Here is an 18,960-nt window from a genome sequence, read left to right as displayed (position 1 = left end):
GTGTTTTATAACTATTAATATAAATGGGGTATAACCTTTAAAAACTGTGACTCACTATATTGTACACCTATAACTTATATAATATTGTATCAACTATACTTCAATTAAAAAATTACTTTTATGGATTCAGATATACACACTAGTATATATAAAATAGATAACCAACAAGGACCTACTGTATAGCACAGGGAACTACACTCAATATTTTTTAATAACCTATAAGGGAAAAGAATCTGTAAAGGAATGTATATATGTAGATATATATATATATATCTATAGATATATATATCTGAATCGCTGTGCTGTACACCTGAAACTAACATGATATTGTAAGTCAACTATACTTCAATAAAAAAAAAATGAAAAAATTATTTCTTTTAGTTTCCTGTAAATGAAATTTAGAAGTTAATAGACTGCCCTAGTGGATTTTATCTACCTTTATGTTTCCAAAGAAAGGAAGCGGTTTCTATGACATGCAAGGCTAAAGAGCTTAAAGTTCATGGACAACAGACTGAATTGAATTTACTTTTCTTCATTTTATTAGTCTGTCACAAAAACAAACTCTGCAGACTTGTCTGGAGGCACTTAACTTGACTACAAGCTGAAATGAAAAATAAAAAAATCTTTTGTTTCAAATGTGTATTTTCTAGTTTCCTAACAACGGCAATCTTTCCCCTGTAAGTGATGCTGCAGGTGCCAGGCCAGTTTGCCCACTGTTAGCATCTTAGCGTGCTAGAAGGAGCATTTCTTGTCTTTTCAACTTCACAGACTTTTCTGTAGTGAATCATTTTATTTATGGGAGGATGTTTTCAAATTGTGTTCTTGTTTTCTTCGATTCGTTTTACTCTTGATCCTATGACACTGGTTTGAGAAAATTAGAATGGGTAGGGTAAGGGGGCCAGGGGGTCTTGTGTCCAGCCTCTGGAGACCACAGTAAAGAATGTTTGTAAATTACTCTTCTAGAACAGGGCTTCTCCAACTGTACTGTGCTTATGAAGCATCTCTGGATCTTCTTAAAATGTAGATTTTGACTCAGGAGGTCTTGGGTGGGGCCTGAGATTCTAAGTTTCGAGTAAGCTCCCAGGTAATGATGCCACTGATCTTGGCCAACGTTTTGCATAGTAATATTCTAGAGGGCCCTCTCCTTGCCAGGTTGTGATATGTCCAATATATACAGTAGTGCTTAAGCAAAATAGCATAGTGGGCAGGGACCCATGATCTGTGTGTTATATGCTGTATGCTTTTACTTAACTGCCCTGTACCTTATTTCCCTTCATTTGTAACATGAGAATAATGATACTTCCTTCGTTGGTGTTATTTTTTTTTAACCACCTTGTTTCAAGTCCCTCTCCAATTCTATTGTCTTTGACAAGAAATACAATTGCAAGAAAGAAAAAAAAAGTGCAAAGGAGAGTTGGTTGAATTTAGGGTGACCAGTTGGTTCTGGTTTTTCTGAGATTTTTCCATTTTAAGCGCTGAAAGCCCCAGGTCCTGGGAGCCCGTCAGTCCCCAGCACCCTAGCTGAATTCCCAGTTGGTCCTGAGAAATGACTCTCAGAGCTGGCTTGCTTACCATGGTAACAGTGGGGGAAAAGTTTGTTTATTTAGGTAGAACTTCATTGGTGGTGGTTTTATTTTTATCCCTTATTGTGTGCTTGCTTGTTTGCCTTTTGCAGTGTTCAAAAGCTGAATGAGTTTCTCTTGAGTGATGAGATTGGTGAGGACAGCTGGCTGACTGGGGAAGGTTCTCTTCCATTTGAATCCTGTAAGAAACACACTGGAGCCGTAAGTGCTTTTCTTTGTTAGGGGAGCTGTGAATAAGGGACAGTCCTGAGGATGGATGATTGAAAATGGGTGCAATTAGAAGAAATCGTATGCCTTACTTTTAACCTATATGAAGAAAAAATTGCCACCTGCTTCTGCAAAAAACCTTACAAGTCTAAAATCAATAAAGAAATGTATAAGGCTTGTCTTTATAAGTCATCAAAGGATTATCCCAAGAGGAACACCTCATGTTCAATTCAAAAGGAAATAGAGAGGTTGTCTACCCCAAGCTTTATATAAAAATCATACAAAATAAGCTTACAACTCTTGTACCATATTCTTATAATACCTTTAACTATGTTATACTTTTTAGGTTAAAAAGTGCTTTTTTGATACATTATGTCTTTTGACTCATTTAATATATTACACTACATTACCTATTTTGTTTTCTAGATGCATATATTTATTCACATGTTGTATGGTTTGAATAGTCACAAGATTTTAGTGGGAGAGCCAGAATTAAAACCTGAGTCTTGTACTTCCTGAACCAGTTTATTCATCCATTGCACAGATATTTACTCATATCTACATAAAGCCTGGAAACACAGTCAATGTTATTTTGTGATGTTTTACCTGGACTATAACGTGTATTATGTATTTGCCTGTATTTCCAGACTTATCAGCTACCCTGTGCTTTGTGCCAAGACCTAGCAATGCAGCTCTGAACAAGGCAGGCAAGATCTTTCTTGTCACAGAGTTTGCTTTCTTGAGGCAGGAGTCAGATGATAAACAAGTAAACAAGTGAGATCAATTCCCTGTGGGAAGAAAATAAAAGAAGATATTAGAGAGTGACTGGGGTCCTCTAAGCAGGGTGGTCATTTCCCAGGAGGCCCCTCTGAAGAGCTGGCATTTGAGCTGAGACCTGACTGAAGAGTAGGTGCCTCTTCTGCAAAGACCTAGAAAAGGGGCCAGATCATTTCAGGCAGAGAACTAGCAGATGCAAAGACCCTGAGGTGGAATTAATTTGGTGTGTTCAAGGAACAGAGGGGCACTATGGCTGAAGCCTAGTAAAGAAGGGAGGACAAGACGAGGTAAGAACAAGGATTGAGAGTCCTGTAAACCAGGTAAAGAGTTTGGATTTTATTGGCATGCAATAGGAAACCACTGGAGGGTTTTAAAGAAGGGACTCATAATTTTGTGTATATTTTTAAAGGATCACTCTGGTTGCTGGGTGAAGAGTTGTCATGGGGGACTAGAGTAGAACAGATAGATCAGTAAAGAGGTCATTATAATAACATAGACAAGAAATGATGATGGTTAGAATTTGTTTTTGTTGCAGTTGCAGTGGACCTTGAGAAGAAGCTATCAAGTTCAGCGCACACTTTTTAGGCTGAGCTGATAAACACTGGCTGATAGGTTGAATGGAGGGAATGAGGGAGAAAGAAGGCTCAAGGATGAATCCTAGATTATTGGCTTGACTACCGGGTAGACGGTGGAGCCAGTAACTGAAATAGGGAAGCTGAGAAATGAGTAGGTTGCTGTTGAGGTGGAATCAAGAGGTATATTTTGCACATGATAATTTTGAGATATTTATTGACATCTAAGAGGAGAAGTCCCCCTTGGAGATGTAAATTTAAGAGCCACTGGCCATTAGATGATATTTAATGGGACTGGATTTCTTGAAAGCCATGTCTGAAAAATTCTGAAGAAAGTCTTTAAAATTAATATGTCTATTTCATAACAGTAAAGTAGAAAGAAGTTCTTCTAAAATAAGTTAATAATTATTCATTTACTATTAGAGAAAAATGTTAATATATTTACCATTTATGTAACCAAACAAAAATGCATGTGCAGTCTCCTGACAGGAATTGACTGAGGCTTGGAAAACCTTCACCAGGAAGTCAGTCTATATTAAATTTTTATTCACATCATGCTAAAAATAGTTAAGACAAGCACTTGGCTGTCTTTAGACTTGCTGATTTCTTCTGCTTTTCTGGAGTTATTTTTTTACTCTCTGTTGAGTTATTTTGTTGAGCAGGTGTGATTTTGTCTGAGTAGGAACCACCACCCATGCTTGTAGACGCTGCAGTAACAAAGCCTGAAAATGCTTGTGTACTCTTGTGTGGACATGGACACCAAGACAGGAATACATCATAGACTGTGTACACTTTGAGGCAGCAGGAAAGTCAAGCATTTGATTAGAACCTGACTTGTCTCACTTTAGATGATAGGAGATTCGCAAAGAACTTATTAGATCGTCTTTCAGAGATGTAGGGATGAGCAGAGGGAGATGACCTCAGGAAAGGGAACAGAGGAGGTCAAGTTTGAGGGAGTGGAGTGAGGGAAATCTGAAGAGTGGTTTGTATGAGATGAGAGATAGAAGAAATATTGAACTGAGCAAAGGTTGGAAGGAAAAAAGAATCCCCTTCAGTTGCCTCCAGTATCTTCAGAGTTATTGAAACCAGACTGGACTTCTGATGTCTTTCGGGGCCATTCATCACTGCTGATGGGCCAAACCACAAATGACAAACTTTTAAAAATGAAGAGAAAAAAGCTGTGTGTTTGAAAAGAACACTAATGGAAACTCCTACTTGAGAGCGCTTAAGATGCTATGTATTCTGTAAAAGCTTAGAGTTAAGTGGTTTTGGCTGCAGAATCTCCACGGAGAATTAGTGACAGTCTAGAGCCAGAGTTTCTTCAAATTACATCTGTGAGACTCCGACTCAAATCTCTGTCAACACATCTCCTCCTCCCACCCTCTCCTTAGTTTTGTGAAGAACATGAAGTCATTCCTTTTGGAACTCTGGGCGCAATACTACTATAGAAGTTACGACTCTAGAAGACAGAGAGTATATGTACAGATATAGACCTGTCTTGTGTGGGAAATATACTCAGCTTAAAGGATAGTGGCTTTCTACATCTCTCATGTAAGGTTATCTGTGAGGACTGTGGGAAGAAAAACAAAACTAAAAATGTCATGAGCACTCTTTCTCTCTCTCTCTTTTTAAAATTTAAAATGCATTCAGTAGTTTCTGTGCAACAGGACACTGGTAGTACTTCTCAGTGACTTTTTAATCTCAGTATTGAATGGCGTGTAGCTTAGCAATGTGCTATTTGGTAGTCTGATATTCTGTTGATACGCTGATGGATATAAATTGGAGGGCGATATCTCGTTCAGATTAAACTACTGATTATTCGAGGACATTCCTGATTCCCATAATAGAACTCAACGGATTTATCAAAAGCTAAACCTGCTGTTCCAAGCCAAAGGAAAAAAAAAAAGTTTCACAATTCTAGAATCCTTTGCTTTTATAGGTAATTTAACAGTTTTAAAGTGTTTTACTATTTAGCTTTCATCATCTCTATAAGGTATTTAAGTAAGATAATCATTTATGTCGAAATACTTGCTTACTAGATCTCTGGGACAAATTTTGAGCTTATATATTTTTCTAAATTAGAGGTTTACAGAACTGAATTTTCGACCTTCTCTTTAGTCATTTGTCTCTATGTGAAATTAAACTCAAAATTAGAGAATGACAAGTTTCTAGTCATTTTAAGTATGTAAAGATTGCCTAGCTTTAGCTGGCAACCTCGGTTTTTTTTTTTTTAAATTTATTTATTTTTATATATGGCTGTGTTGGGTCTTCGTTTCTGTGCGAGGGCCTTCCCCAGCTGTGGCAAGGGGGGGCCACTCTTCATCGCGGTGCGCGGGCCTCTCACCATCGCGGCCTCTCTTGTTGCGGAGCACAGGCTCCAGACGCACAGGCTCAGCAACTGTGGCTCACGGGCCCAGTCGCTCCGCGGCATGTGGGATCCTCCCAGACCAGGGCTCGAACCCGTGTCCCCTGCACTGGCAGGCAGACTCCCAACCACTGCGCCACCAGGAAAGCCCCAACCTCCGTTTTATGGAGACTTTCTTTAGTCCTTTGGCTCAGAGCAATGCTATAACATTTGCGAAAAACTAGATCACTCTACAGTGCTTATGGATCTCCTTATGAAATAATATACATATTATAGGCAAAAAAGTCCGAGATGCTTTTTCTCATTCCACCAGGGATCTTCAGGTGACATATAGCCCAGACTGATTTATGTGAGTGTATCGGATTCAAAATCCTCATGATTCAGAGGGTGACCAAAAATGCACTGTTGGAACATTTACAAGCCCAACGGCCTAAGAATTAGATTCTAGTTTACCCTGAGTTAGCCTGCTTGCCTTTGGCCATGACACACAGCATTTTACCGCCTGGGCCTGTTCATCCAGAAAGCTGGAGAAAGAATATCCAAAGCCTAGTTTGGTGCTCAGCACTTTAACTTCAAGTATCACATCTTCATATTTTTATGTTTCTTAAAAAGTTTGTGAATCAGGTTTAAAATTATTGTGTAACACTTTTTCATTATCATTTGCTTTTTTTTGGCGGCAGGGGGACACCATAGAGATAATTAAAATATGACATTCACTTTACTCATTTCTTTTTCTTAGAATTGAAGTGGAGAAGTAGCAATGTGAGTTAATGTTCAGTAAAAACTCAAGTTTTTTCCATAGACCTTCAACTTGTGCTCTTTTCCATGTGGAATGCAGCAGCCAAAAACTATAAACAGGAAGCAGCCTGGAAGGTATCACCTGGACAGCTACGAGCAATCAACACGACGTCTGCGTCCCGTGGAGACCGAGGATATCGCAGTAAAGGTTATTTTATTTCCTGAATTCTTACATGAATAGAAACATTGATGTTACTATTTTATGGTGAAGTTCTGCAAAAGGGTCCTACCTCATGTCTTTAAAGTCTCTTTAGCATGGTCACTCATTCTCAAAAATATTCCGATAAGTTTATAATTCTCAGTGCTGCCTTGCCTCCCAACCACAGCTTTGCTCCAGCAGTTGTTTAAATAACTGGAGGATGAATCTTTCTTCTGAATCTGCGTTAGAAGCTAGTATCCAACGTATTTCCGCTCATACTCTTATGTTTATTTACCAAGTAGATTCATTTCTAGAGAACGCCAATATTACAGGTCCAGTTTTTGAGGAAGTAGGTTAGATAACAATTATCTACAACCAGGAAAGGCTTAGACCTGGGTTGTGTGCTTCCATCCAGCTTCCCAATACTGCCTTTGACTCGTCTCAAACAGCCTTTTTTTTTTTTTCTTAACATTTTTATTGGAGTATAATTGCTTTACAATGCTGTGTTAGTTTCTGCTGTATAACAATCAGCTATATGTATACATATATCCCCATATCCCCTCCTTTTTGCATCTCCCTCCCCTGCTCCCTATCCCACCCCTCCAGCTGGTCACAAACCACTGAGCTGATCTCCCTGTGTCATGCAGCTGCTTCCCACTGGCTATCTATTTTACATGTGGTAGTGTATATATGTCAATGTTACTTTCTCACTTCGGCCCAGTTTACCCTTCCCCCTCCCTGTGTCTTCAAGTCCATTCTCTACATCTGTGTCTTTATTCCTGTCCTGCCCATAGATTCGTCAGAACCATTTTTTTCTTTTAGATTCCATATGTTTGTGTTAGCATACGGTTTTTTTTTTTAATACAGCAGGTTCTTAATACTTACCCATTTTATACATATTAGTGTACATTCGATCGCAATCTCCCAATTTATCACACCACCACCCCCCGCCACTTTCCCCCCTTGGTGTCTGTACATTTGTTCTCTACATCTGTGTCTCTATTTCTGCGCTGCAAACCAGTTCATCTGTACCATGTTTCGAGGTTCCACATATATGCGTTAATATATGATATTTGTTTTTCTGACTTACTTCACTCCATATGACAGTCTCTAGATCCATCCACGTATCTACAAATGACCTAATTTCGCTCCTTTTTATGGCTGAGTAATATTCCATTGTATATATGTACCACATCTTCTTTATCCATTTGTCTGTCGATGGGCATTTAGGTTGCTTCCATGACCTGGCTATTGTAAATAGTGCTGCAGTGAACATTGGGGTGCATGTGTCTCTTTGAATTATGGTTTTCTCTGGGTATATGCCCAGTAGTGGGATTGCTGGGTCATATGGTAATTCTATTTTAGGTTTTTAAGGAACCTCCATAGTGGCTGTATCAATATACATTCCCACCAACAGTGAAAGAGGGTTCCCTTTTCTCCACATCCTCTCCAGCATTTATTGTTTGTAGATTTTTTGATGATGGCCATTCTGACTGGTGTGAGGTGATACCTTATTGTAGTTTTGATTTGCATTTCTCTAATGATTAGTGATGTTGAGCATCCTTTCATGTGTCTGTTGGCATTCTGTATATCTTCTTTGGAGAAATTTCTATTTAGGTCTTCTGCCCATTTTTGGATTGCATTGTCAAACAGCCTTTTTTTTAAAAAAAGTTATATTATTGAAGTATAGTTGATTTATAATGCTGTGTTAATTTCTGCTGTATAGCAAAGTGACTCAGTTATACATGTATATACATTCTTTTTCATATTCTTTTCCATTACGGTTTATCAGCAGATATTGAATATAGCTCCCTCTTCTATACAGTAGGATCTTGTTTATCCATTCTATATATAATACTTTGCATCTGCTCATCCGAAACTCCCAATCCATCCCTCCCCCACCCCTCTCCCCCTTGGCAATTACAAGTCTGTTCTCTATGTGTGTGAGTCTGTTTCTGTCTCATAGATAAGTTCATTTGTGTCGTATTTTAGATTCCACATATAAGTGATATCATGGTATTTGTCTTTCTCTTTCTGACTTACTTTACTTAGTATGATAATCTCTAGGTCCATCCATGTTCCTGCAAATGGTATTATTTCATTCTTTTTTTATGGCTGAGTAGTATTTCATTGTATATATGTACCACATCTTCTTTATCCATTCATCTGTCGATGGACATTTAGGTTGTTTCCATATCTTGGCTATTGTGAATCGTGCCACAGTGAACATTGGGTGAAGGTATCTTTTCAAATTATAGTTTTGTCTGGATATATGCTGAGGAATGGGATTGCAGGATTATATAGCAACTCTGTTTTTAGTTTTTAGAGGAACCTTCATACTGTTTTCCACAGTGGCTGCACCAATTTACATTCCCACCAATAGTGTAGGAGGGTTCACTTTTCTCCACACCCTCTCCAACATTTGTTATTTGTAGACTTTTTAATGATGGCCATTCCGACTGGTGTGCGGTGATACCTCATAGTTTTGATTTGTATTTCTCTAATAATTAGTGATGTTGAGCATTGTTTTGTGTGCCTGTCGGCCATCTGTATGTCTTTGGAGAAATGTCTATTTAGGTCTTCCTGAGGAAATCAACAAAAAATACCTAGAAACAAATGACAATGAAAACACTATGACACCAAACCTATGGGGTGCAGCAAAAACAGTTGTAAGAGGGAAGTTTATAGCAATACAATCCTATCTCAAGAAACGAGAAAAACTCAAATAAACAACCTAACCTTACACCTAAAGCAATTAGGGAAAGAAGAACAAAAAGACCCCAAAGTTAGCAGAAGGAAAGAAATCATAAAGATCAGAGCAGAAATAAATGAAAAAGAAATGAAAGAAACAATAACAAAGGTCAATAAAACTAAAAGCTTGTTCTTTGAGAAGATAAACAAAATTGATAAACCATTAGCCAGACTCATCAAGAAAAAAAGGGAGAAGACTCAAATCAACAGAATTAGAAATGAGAAAGGAGAAGTAACAACTGACACTGCAGAAATACAAAGGATCGTGAGCGATTACTACAAGCAACTCTCTGCCAATAAAATGGACAACCTGGAAGAAATGGACAAATTCTTAGAAAAGCACAGCCTTCTGAGACTGAACCAGGAAGAAATAGAAAATATAAACAGACCAATCACAAGCACTGAAATTGAAACTATGATTAAAAATCTTCCAACGAACAAAAGCCCAGGACCAGATGGCTTCACAGGCGAATTCTATCAAACATTTATAGAAGAGCTAACACCTGTCCTTCTCAAACTCTTCCAAAATGTACCAGAGGGAGGAACACTCCCAAACTCATTCTACGAGGCCACCATCGCCCTCATACCAAAACCAGACAAAGATGTCACAAAAAAAGAAAACTACAGAGCAATATCACTGATGAACATAGATGCAAGAATCCTCAACAAAATACTAGCAAACAGAATCCAACAGCACATTAAAAGGATCATGTGCCATGATCAAGTGGGGTTTATTCTAGGAATGCAAGGATTCTTCAATATACGCAGATCAAACAATGTGATACACCACATTAACAAACTGAAGGATAAAAACCATATGATCATCTCAATAGATGCAGAAAAAGCTTTTGACAAAATTCAACACCAATTTATGATAAAAACTCTCCAGAAAGTAGGCATAGAGGGAACCTATGTCAACATAATAAAGGCCATATATGACAAACCCATAGCCAACATCATTCTCAGTGGTGAAAAACTGAAACCATTTCCGCTAAGATCAGGAAAAAGACTATGTTGCCCACTCTCACCACTATTATTCAACATAATTTTGGAAGTTTTAGCCAAAAAAAAGAAATAAAAGAATCCAAATCGGAAAAGAAGTAAAACTGTCACTGTTTGCAGATGACATGATACTATGTATAGAGAATCCTAAAGATGCTACCAGAAAACTACTAGAGCTAATCAACGAATTTGTTAGAGTAGCAGGATACAAAATTAATGCACAGAAATCTCTTGCATTCCTATACACTAATGATGAAAAATCTGGAAGAGAAATTAAGGAAACACTCCCATTTACCATTGCAACAAAAAGAATAAAATACCTAGGAATAAACCTACCTAAGGAGACAAAAGACCTGTATGCAGAAAACTATACGACACTGATGAAAGAAATTAAAGATGATACAAACAGATGGAGAGATATACCATGTTCTTGGATTGGAAGAATCAACATTGTGAAAATGACTATACTACCCAAAGCAATCTACAGATTCAATGCAATCCCTATCAAACTACCAATGGCACTTTTCACAGAACTAGAACAAAAAATTTCACAATTTGTATGGAAACACAAAAGACCCCGAATAGCCCAAGCAATCTTGAGAAAGAAAAACAAAGCTGGAGGAATCAGGCTCCCTGACTTCAGACTATACTACGAAGCTACAGTAATCAAGACAGTATGGTACTGGCACAAAAACAGAAATAATAGATCAGTGGAACAGGATAGAAAGCCCAGAGATAAACCCATGCACATTTGGTCACCTTATCTTTGACAAAGGAAGCAAGAGAATACGATGGAGAAAAGGCAGGCTCTTCAGTAAGTGGTGCTGGGAAAACCGGGCAGCTACATGCAAAAGGGTTGTTTGTTTTTTGTTATTGACACTCAGCCATTTGTACTCTTCCCAAGCATGAGTGCTTCATAGGACAGGCCACCACAGGAACACAGGCTGAGGAATGAGTGTTGGGATCAGCCCCTGGAAGGGGTCAGGGTTATGCAGGAACCAGAACAGATGCCTGCAGCAGTCAAGGGCCTCTGGACATCAGAGCCAACGGAGTCTGGAAACTAGCTGTTTAGAAGACTAGCCACATTGGCTGCTGGGGCTGTCCCACTCCCTGCCCTGCCCAGTCAGAGTGAGGGATGCTCAGTGAGTGGTACAGTAAAGCCAAGAACCACATTTAATTCTCCTCTCTCTCTCCTTATTGCCCGACACCATACCTGTCCCACGACAGGCTTTTAGCAACTGGAGCAAATGCGTTACTGGATGGAATAAGCTAATGCTAGCCTTCCCTTTGCCATTAATTTGATGTGTGATTTGGGCAAATTGCTCCTCTAAGCCATGGTCTGCCCCTCTTGAGGTGGGGATGCCATTTTAGTATGGTTGTTTTGAGGATAAGGTATATCACCTGTGAATTTCAAAGAGCTGTAGTGACTCATTTTTTTTAAATTTATTTATTTATTTATTTATTTTTGGCTGCATTGGGCCTTCGTTGTTGCGTGCAGGCTTTTCTCTAGCTGCGGCGAGCGGGGGCGACTCTTTGTTGCGGTGCACGGGCTTCTCATTGTGGTGGCTTTTCTTGTGGTGGAGCACAGGCTGTAGGCACGCAGTCTTCAGTAGTTGCAGTGTGTGGGCTCAGTAATTGTGACTCTCGGGCTCTAGAGTGCAGGCTCAGTAGTTGTGGCTCGTGTGCTTATTAGTTGTTCTGTGGCATGTGGGATCTTCCCGGACCAGAGATCAAACCCATGTCCCCTGCGTTGGCAGGTGGATTCTTAACCACTGTGCCTCCAGGCAAGTCCTGTAGTGATTCTTAGTCTTGGCTGTACATTAGAATCACACATATATATATATATATATATATATATATATATATATGTATATATATGTATATGCATATGTATGTGTGTGCGTGTGTGTGTATATATATATATATATATATATATATATATATATAAACCTGGGCATCATTTTTGAAAACATCTCTAGTAGTTCCCTAGACAATTATAATGTACAAGTAGAGTGTGAACTAAGCTATGAAAAAGTAAGTAATGAGAGACTAGAAAGGGTCCTCTATGCTGCAATTCTCAAATATGCCCAGAAAATAACAATGTATTAGTGACTAAAAAAAGTGTTTTTTAATCGACATTTTCTATTCAGTGTAGTGGGAACCTAAAAATACATCTTTTCCGTGTGCCTTATTCAATTTATTTTCATTTTTCATGGAAAAAAGGAAGGTTATCATGATTTTTTTCCCAGAATTGACCCTTCATGCACCAAAAAACCCACAAAAAAACAACAAACCCCTGCTCATCAATGTCCTGGAGCCTGCTATTCCACTGAATGGCCACTGCAGTTTTAAATACCCCTTCAAGCTCAAATTCACCGTTTATTCATAGTGGAAATTCCCAAATTGGTTATTACTCATTTGTATTTTTGAAATCTTTTTTATTGTGAAATACAACATACCTACAAAAAAGTACATGCAACATGTATGCACTGTTAAATGAAAAAGTAAATACCTGTGCAACCACTACCAAGTGAAGAACATCATCAGCTTCCTCTGAAGGTCCCCCCAGCACACACTTTAGCTGTACTCTCTCTATCTCTCCCCCGAGATACAATCGCCACCCTGACTTTTGTGGTCATCATTTCCTTGATCATCCTTGCTATGAATGCCTCCCTAAAAAAGTGCTTTAGTTTTTTTAAGTTTGAATATGTGCATGTACGTGTATGTGTGTTGCTTCTTCTGCTCAACATTATGTGGATATAATTCATCCATGTTGCTATGTGAAGCTGTAATTCATTCATTCTCATCACTGTGTATCGTTTCATTGTATAAATATACCAGAACTTATTGATCTGTTATACTTTTGATGGACTTTTGGTTATTTTTTTTGAGGCTGTTGTGAACAATTGCTGAGTCATAGGGCTGTACATCCTCAACTTTTCTTCACAATGGCCAACTTTTCTCTAAAGTGGTTGTGCCATTTTACACTTCCATTAATAGTGAGTGAGGGACTTCCCTAGTGGCACAGTGGTTGAGAATCCACCTGCCAATGCAGGGGACACAGGGTTCGATCCCTGGTCCTGGAAGATCCCACATGCCATGGAGCAGCTAAACCTGCAAGCCACAGCTACTGAGCCTGCGTGCCACAACTACTGAAGCCCGCTCGCCTAGAACCTGTGCTCCGCAACAAGAGAAGCCACCGCAATGAGAAGCCCACGCACCGCAATGAATAGTAAGCCCCCGCCCGCCGCAACTAGAGAAAGCCCGCGTGCAGCAACAAAGATCCAATGCAGCCAAAAATTAAAAAAATAAATAAAATACATAAATTTATAAAAAAGAAAAACAGTGATCGAGAATTCCAGTTGGTCTCCCTCTTCACCAGTGCTTCCAATATTTTGCCAAAATGTGTGTTGTGTGTTGGGAGGAGGTGCAGTTGTATCTTGCTGTGGTTTTTATTTGTAATTTTCTGATTTCTAATGAGGTTGAGCACCTTTTCCTATATATATTGACCATTTGGGTTTGGAGCTCCTCTTGTGAATTGCCAGGTTATTTGTTCCCCCTGTTTAAAAAAATTGTGGGTACTACTTTGGCACTTATATATGTTACAGAATTCTTTTCCCACCCCATAGCTTGGCTTTTCACTCTCTTTATGGTATCAGAAATTCTTAATTTTAATGTAATCTAGTTTATAGAACTTTTCCTTTATGGCTAATGCTTTGCTTTTTGCCTCCTTTATGAAAACGTTTTTGGGGACTTTCCTGGTGGTCCATTGTTAAGACCTCACTTCCAATGTTGGGGGCATGTGTTTGATCCCTGGTTGGGGAACTAAGACCCCACTTGCCACATGGCGTGGCCAAAAATTAAAAAAAAAAAAAAAAAGATATCTTCTTCTACCAAAAGGTATAAAGATATTCTGTATTGGTTCTTAAAATCCCTGGAGCTACACCTTTTGCTTTTAGTACTTTAATTGACCTAAAATCTATTTTTGTGGTTGGTATGAAGTAAGGTTGTGATTTAGTAGGGAAATCAGTAATAAATAATTTTAGCTGTAAGTTTAGCAGTAGTAAATTTAGTAGTAGTCATTTTACTGCATTTAGTAGTAAGTTGGTAAGGTCGGATTTAATTTTTTATATGATGTCGGGTTGTCCAGGCACTGTGTATCAGTCACCGTACCCACTGAATTTTAGTGCCGTCTTGTCACACAGATTTCTTTCTTTATTATTTTTCTCTGATTTGTCTGTCCAGTATTCCACTGTTGTGATTATTATAGCTTTCTAATAAACACTGACATTTTTTAGGACAAGTTCTTAACACCTTATCTTTTTTCTTCTAAAATATCTTAGCTATTCTTGGCCCTTTTGGAAGGAAAGAAGCTTAGGTGCTCCGGAGTGTATATATCTTTTTGTACTTTTCCTTATACTATCACTAGACATTTCCTTACTCCTTGCTTTAATGAGATTTTTTACAAACTATATTTTACTCAGCATTTTAATTTACTTTTGGCAGGAGAGAGTGGACAATGGTGTGTGGAAGGTCCTGCCTTTAGATTTTCAAAAAATTATTTCAATTGGGGTGAAATTCACATAGCATAAAATTAACCATTTTCAAGTCAACAATTCAGTGGCATTTAGATTCCCAAAGTTGTACAACCATCCCATCTACTAGTCGCAAAATATTTTTATCACCCCAAAAGGAAACCCCGTACCCGTTAAGCTGTCACTCCCCATTTCCCCCTTTCTCTTGCCCCTGCCAACACCAATCTGCTTTCTGTCTCTACGGATTTACCTATGCTGGATATTTCATATGAATGGAATCATACAGTAGGTGGCTTTTTGCATTGTCTCGTTCCTGCCTTTACATTTTAATTCATCCTTTCCCTTTATCCCTGATCCTTATGCCTATATCCCCTCATCCTCCCAACAGTACGGTGCCAGCAATAATATGCTCAATATATGCACTTAAACACACTCATATCCCTGTGAAATATGTAGTATTGTCATGAGCATTTATATTTTCAGTTTCCTGAAATTGTTTGCTCCTTCTAGCTGCACCACTGCATTCTGTAACATCCCTGCCTTTTACTTGTCCCCTAGTGATGGCTGCTGGGTTGGCCTCCATCCTTCCTCCATCACAAACCATGCTGTGATAACCATCTTTGTACCTATCCTTTTATGAACCTTTGCAGAGATTTATATATTAGCTGATTTTCCAAGGTCAAACAGCTAGTTTGGGAAGCCAGGATTTTAACCCTTATGGTGGAGAAGTGAGACGATTTTGTAAAAGGGAGGAGGGAATGGAAGGGCAAATCACAGCGGGAGGAATTCACTTTGACTCTCCTCCATCCCTCTCAAGTGAGCTCTGTTCCCTCTTATACTTTTGTGTAGGACCAAATCAGGAGGTGACACTGTATTCTTCTGGTTCATCCCTGCTGCTTTCCAACCACATCTTTCCTCTCTCACACTCTTGTGAAGCTATAGCGTGTTGTACCTTTCTCACGTCTATGATCAGAGGACCTCATAATCACTCACCCACCTTCACTGAAGATTTAGGTGCCTGTTTCCGAGTCCAGCTTTCTACCTTAGTAAGTGCCACACCTGGATGTGATTTAACTTCCAGGTTCACAGCCCATCTAGTACCCCAGCCCCCAAGCCCCTTAATCGACCACCCCTCCATTTCCACAAACTCACCTGCATTCACACTTGGCCACCACTTAGACGCATGGCCCCTCTGAGGTCTTAGCCTCTGTTATCCCAGCCGGTCACCGACATCACAGCCCTACCCTCCAGCTCCCTTAGGGCTTCACCTTCACTGGCATTGGCTTTTTTTTTCCCCGCATTATTTTTTATTTATTTTTTTATACAGCAGGTTCTTATTAGTTATCCATTTTATACATATTAGTGTATATATGTCAATCCCAATCTCCCAATTCATCACACCACCATTGGCTTTTAACCTCATTGCAACCTGCGGTAACTTGAGCCCCTTCTTTTCTCCCAGCCCTTTCACATCCTTCTGTAGCCGTTCAAGCCCATGCCTTCTGGGCTGCTGTCCCCAGGGTGCTAAGTTCTGTGGAGAAAACGACTTAATGGTACAAGTTGGCATGGCCAGAGCTTCATTACCTCCACCCTTGGCTGACTCTCCATGGTCCTTGGCAATCCTTTCCCATGCCTCCCTTCAGCATGATTCTCCATCACCTACAGTAGCTCTTCATCTGTCACTAATCTCCTCCCACCTCGTTCTCTCTCTCCTTTGGCCACCTCCTGTTTCTACAGATAACCTTCCCTCTCAATTCATTGAAAACGTAAAGGTTGTTATGGAGGGCCTCTCAGTTCCATGCTGACCCTCTCCCCAGCCCATCTGTATGTGCACCTCGTTTAGCCTGCTCTCCACTTTCTCCGAGAAAGAGGGATTCTCAGCCTTGAAGACTGTAGATTTTCTTTGAGCATCCTTTGTCACTTAGCCACTGTATCTTAAACCTCTGCCCCAGCCAGCTTTATTCATTATTTCTCATAACATGTTTCATGGTTTTCTGATCCTGAACCTGTTCTCACTGTAGTTCTTTACTCAGAAATACCTTTGCTGAAATTCAGCATATTTTCCAAAACTAGCTAAAAGGCCCTCCTTTTTCAAAATATTTTCTTTTTTTGACTCATCTCAGATGTAAATGATTTTCCTTATGAACTGCTGTTGCACTTTCATCTGTCTGCCCCTCTATTTGTTACTTAGCCCATACTCTCTTGCCTTGGTTTACTACTCAATTGACTGTAAGCTCAATTGAGCAGGGAAGCAGGGAGGATGCATTATACCTTCTTTGTAGCCCACATCAGTCCTAATGCAGGACTTCACATAGACTGGGTGCTCAGCAGGTATTTGTAAAGTGATCAGTTATTGAGCCCTTCCAGGCCACCCTCCTTCCAGGGCTAATTTCATGCATATCTATGTGATGGATATTATTAAATGCCAAGCTAGAGAAAACTTACATGGAAAAACATACATGGAAACTTACATGGAAAACATACATGGAAAAACATACATGAAAACTTACATGGAAAAACTTTTCAGGTAACTTTTGCACTCTAGTTGTTCATTTTAAGAGCTTTTTCAGGATATTTTTAGTTATAATTTAGATATTACCAATCTATTCTGCAAAATTCCTGAACAAAAATGTGCTTAGAAATTTCATCACTTGGGGTTTGGAAACAAAATATTAATTTATGAGCAAAGTGTAGCCTTAATTTAGTTTCCTCTAATTTTTCAGGCACCTTCTCTCCCCTCATCTGTCTCTGTTCACCCTTCCAACCCTTGGGTTCTGTTATACCTCTTTCGTTTCCCATTTTTGTAACTGTTAAAACTATCAAGTTTTCTTGACACATATTAAAACAATAGATTGCTTTGGATGACTCTAAGGTCTTTTTGTTTGTTTGTTTGCTGGTTGTTGAGGTTTATACCACCAAGCAATGTTGCCTCATTTTTGTGCTGTTTCTTCCTCCCCTTTACTTTTTCTTTTAAGATCAATGAAGAGTGATAAATCCACATATTTCAGGAAACTTATTCATTACAAAACCTTCCTTCTTAGCTAGTGGAGTCATTTTGTTGGAATAATTTGTAGTTATTTCTGTTCTTTACTTTGCATCACAGGATTCTGGGAATTGCAGCCGTGAGAATATAATCAGTGTAGCAGTTACATTGGCAAATATTTGGGTGATTGATTTTTAAGAATGTTCACATATAAATGATCCCAAATTTTCAGGGAAAATTGTTGCAATTTTTAGCATTCTTCATAATATCATTAATTCAAAGACCCTCCTCTCACTTCCATTCTTTTTGTGTTTCATTTATACCTCTAAGCAGTTATAACTCTAAATTAGAATTTCATCACTGTGTGTTCTACTGTGTTGAAAGTCTTACAGTGCTTTAAAAAGAAATCTATTTGAATTGGAATAATTCTCTAACACCACATATTTACATAATTTTATAATTTAATTTCTGTATTCTTATTTTCTAGGTCACAAATGGGTACTTTTCATGGGGCAGTGGTTTAGCTACCTTATCTAATATAAATATTCGAATTCCAACAGGTAAGAATCATTTGTTACTCGGGTTTGTAATTGTTAACTATCATGACCATGGTTTTCCAACATAACCGATCCTAACAAAAGGAGAGAAAGACTTTTTCAAGACAAACATTACTAATATTTATTTGCACCATGAAGCTCATGAACCCCTGTATCACTGTGAGGATGACTGGGAATTATAAGACCTGCCTTACACTACAGAGTGTGGACCTTTGGACAAGTTATTTACCATCCAAATGAATTGCTTTCAGTTTATTTGCTGATCTGTGGCATTTAAAAAATGGAGTAGTTCATTTCTCATTTTTTTTTTTTTAATTTTTATTCATTCATTTATTTATTTATTTTTGGCTGTGTTGGGTCTTTGTTTCTGTGCGAGGGCTTTCTCTAGATGTGGCGAGCGGGGGCCACTCTTCATCGCGGTGCGCGGGCCTCTCACTGTCGCGGCCTCTCTTGTTGCGGAGCACAGGCTCCAGACACGCAGGCTCAGTTGGTGTGGCTCACGGGCCCAGTTGCTCCGCAGCATGTGGGATCTTCCCAGACCAGGGCTCAAACCAGTGTCCCTTGCATTGGCAGGCAGACTCTCAACCACTGCGCCACCAGGGAAGCCCCCATTTCTCATTTTTTTGAAGAAAGAATTTAAAGAAAGGATGTATGAGAAAATAGTTTTCTATCCCTGAGGAAACCTGATGAA

At 39.0% G+C, this 18,960-nt stretch overlaps 1 protein-coding gene across 1 annotated transcript in view; it reads left to right on the top strand.

The window, feature by feature from the left end:
• ABCC9 (ATP binding cassette subfamily C member 9) overlaps positions 1 to 18,960 on the top strand; it is a 139,893-nt gene that overhangs the window by 42,220 nt on the left and 78,713 nt on the right. Inside the window, exons 16-18 of the mRNA XM_068559737.1 lie at positions 1,676 to 1,784; positions 6,343 to 6,450; positions 18,200 to 18,272. Of these exons, the coding sequence (XP_068415838.1) occupies positions 1,676 to 1,784; positions 6,343 to 6,450; positions 18,200 to 18,272 (290 nt within the window). The remainder of the gene's footprint in view (positions 1 to 1,675; positions 1,785 to 6,342; positions 6,451 to 18,199; positions 18,273 to 18,960) is intronic.

The sequence above is a fragment of the Eschrichtius robustus genome, chromosome 13, assembly GCF_028021215.1.
Source record: "Eschrichtius robustus isolate mEscRob2 chromosome 13, mEscRob2.pri, whole genome shotgun sequence".
In the NCBI taxonomy this organism is placed as follows: domain Eukaryota; kingdom Metazoa; phylum Chordata; class Mammalia; order Artiodactyla; family Eschrichtiidae; genus Eschrichtius; species Eschrichtius robustus.
Note: the sequence above shows the minus strand (reverse complement) of the source record. Positions and strands in the feature narration are given on the sequence as shown.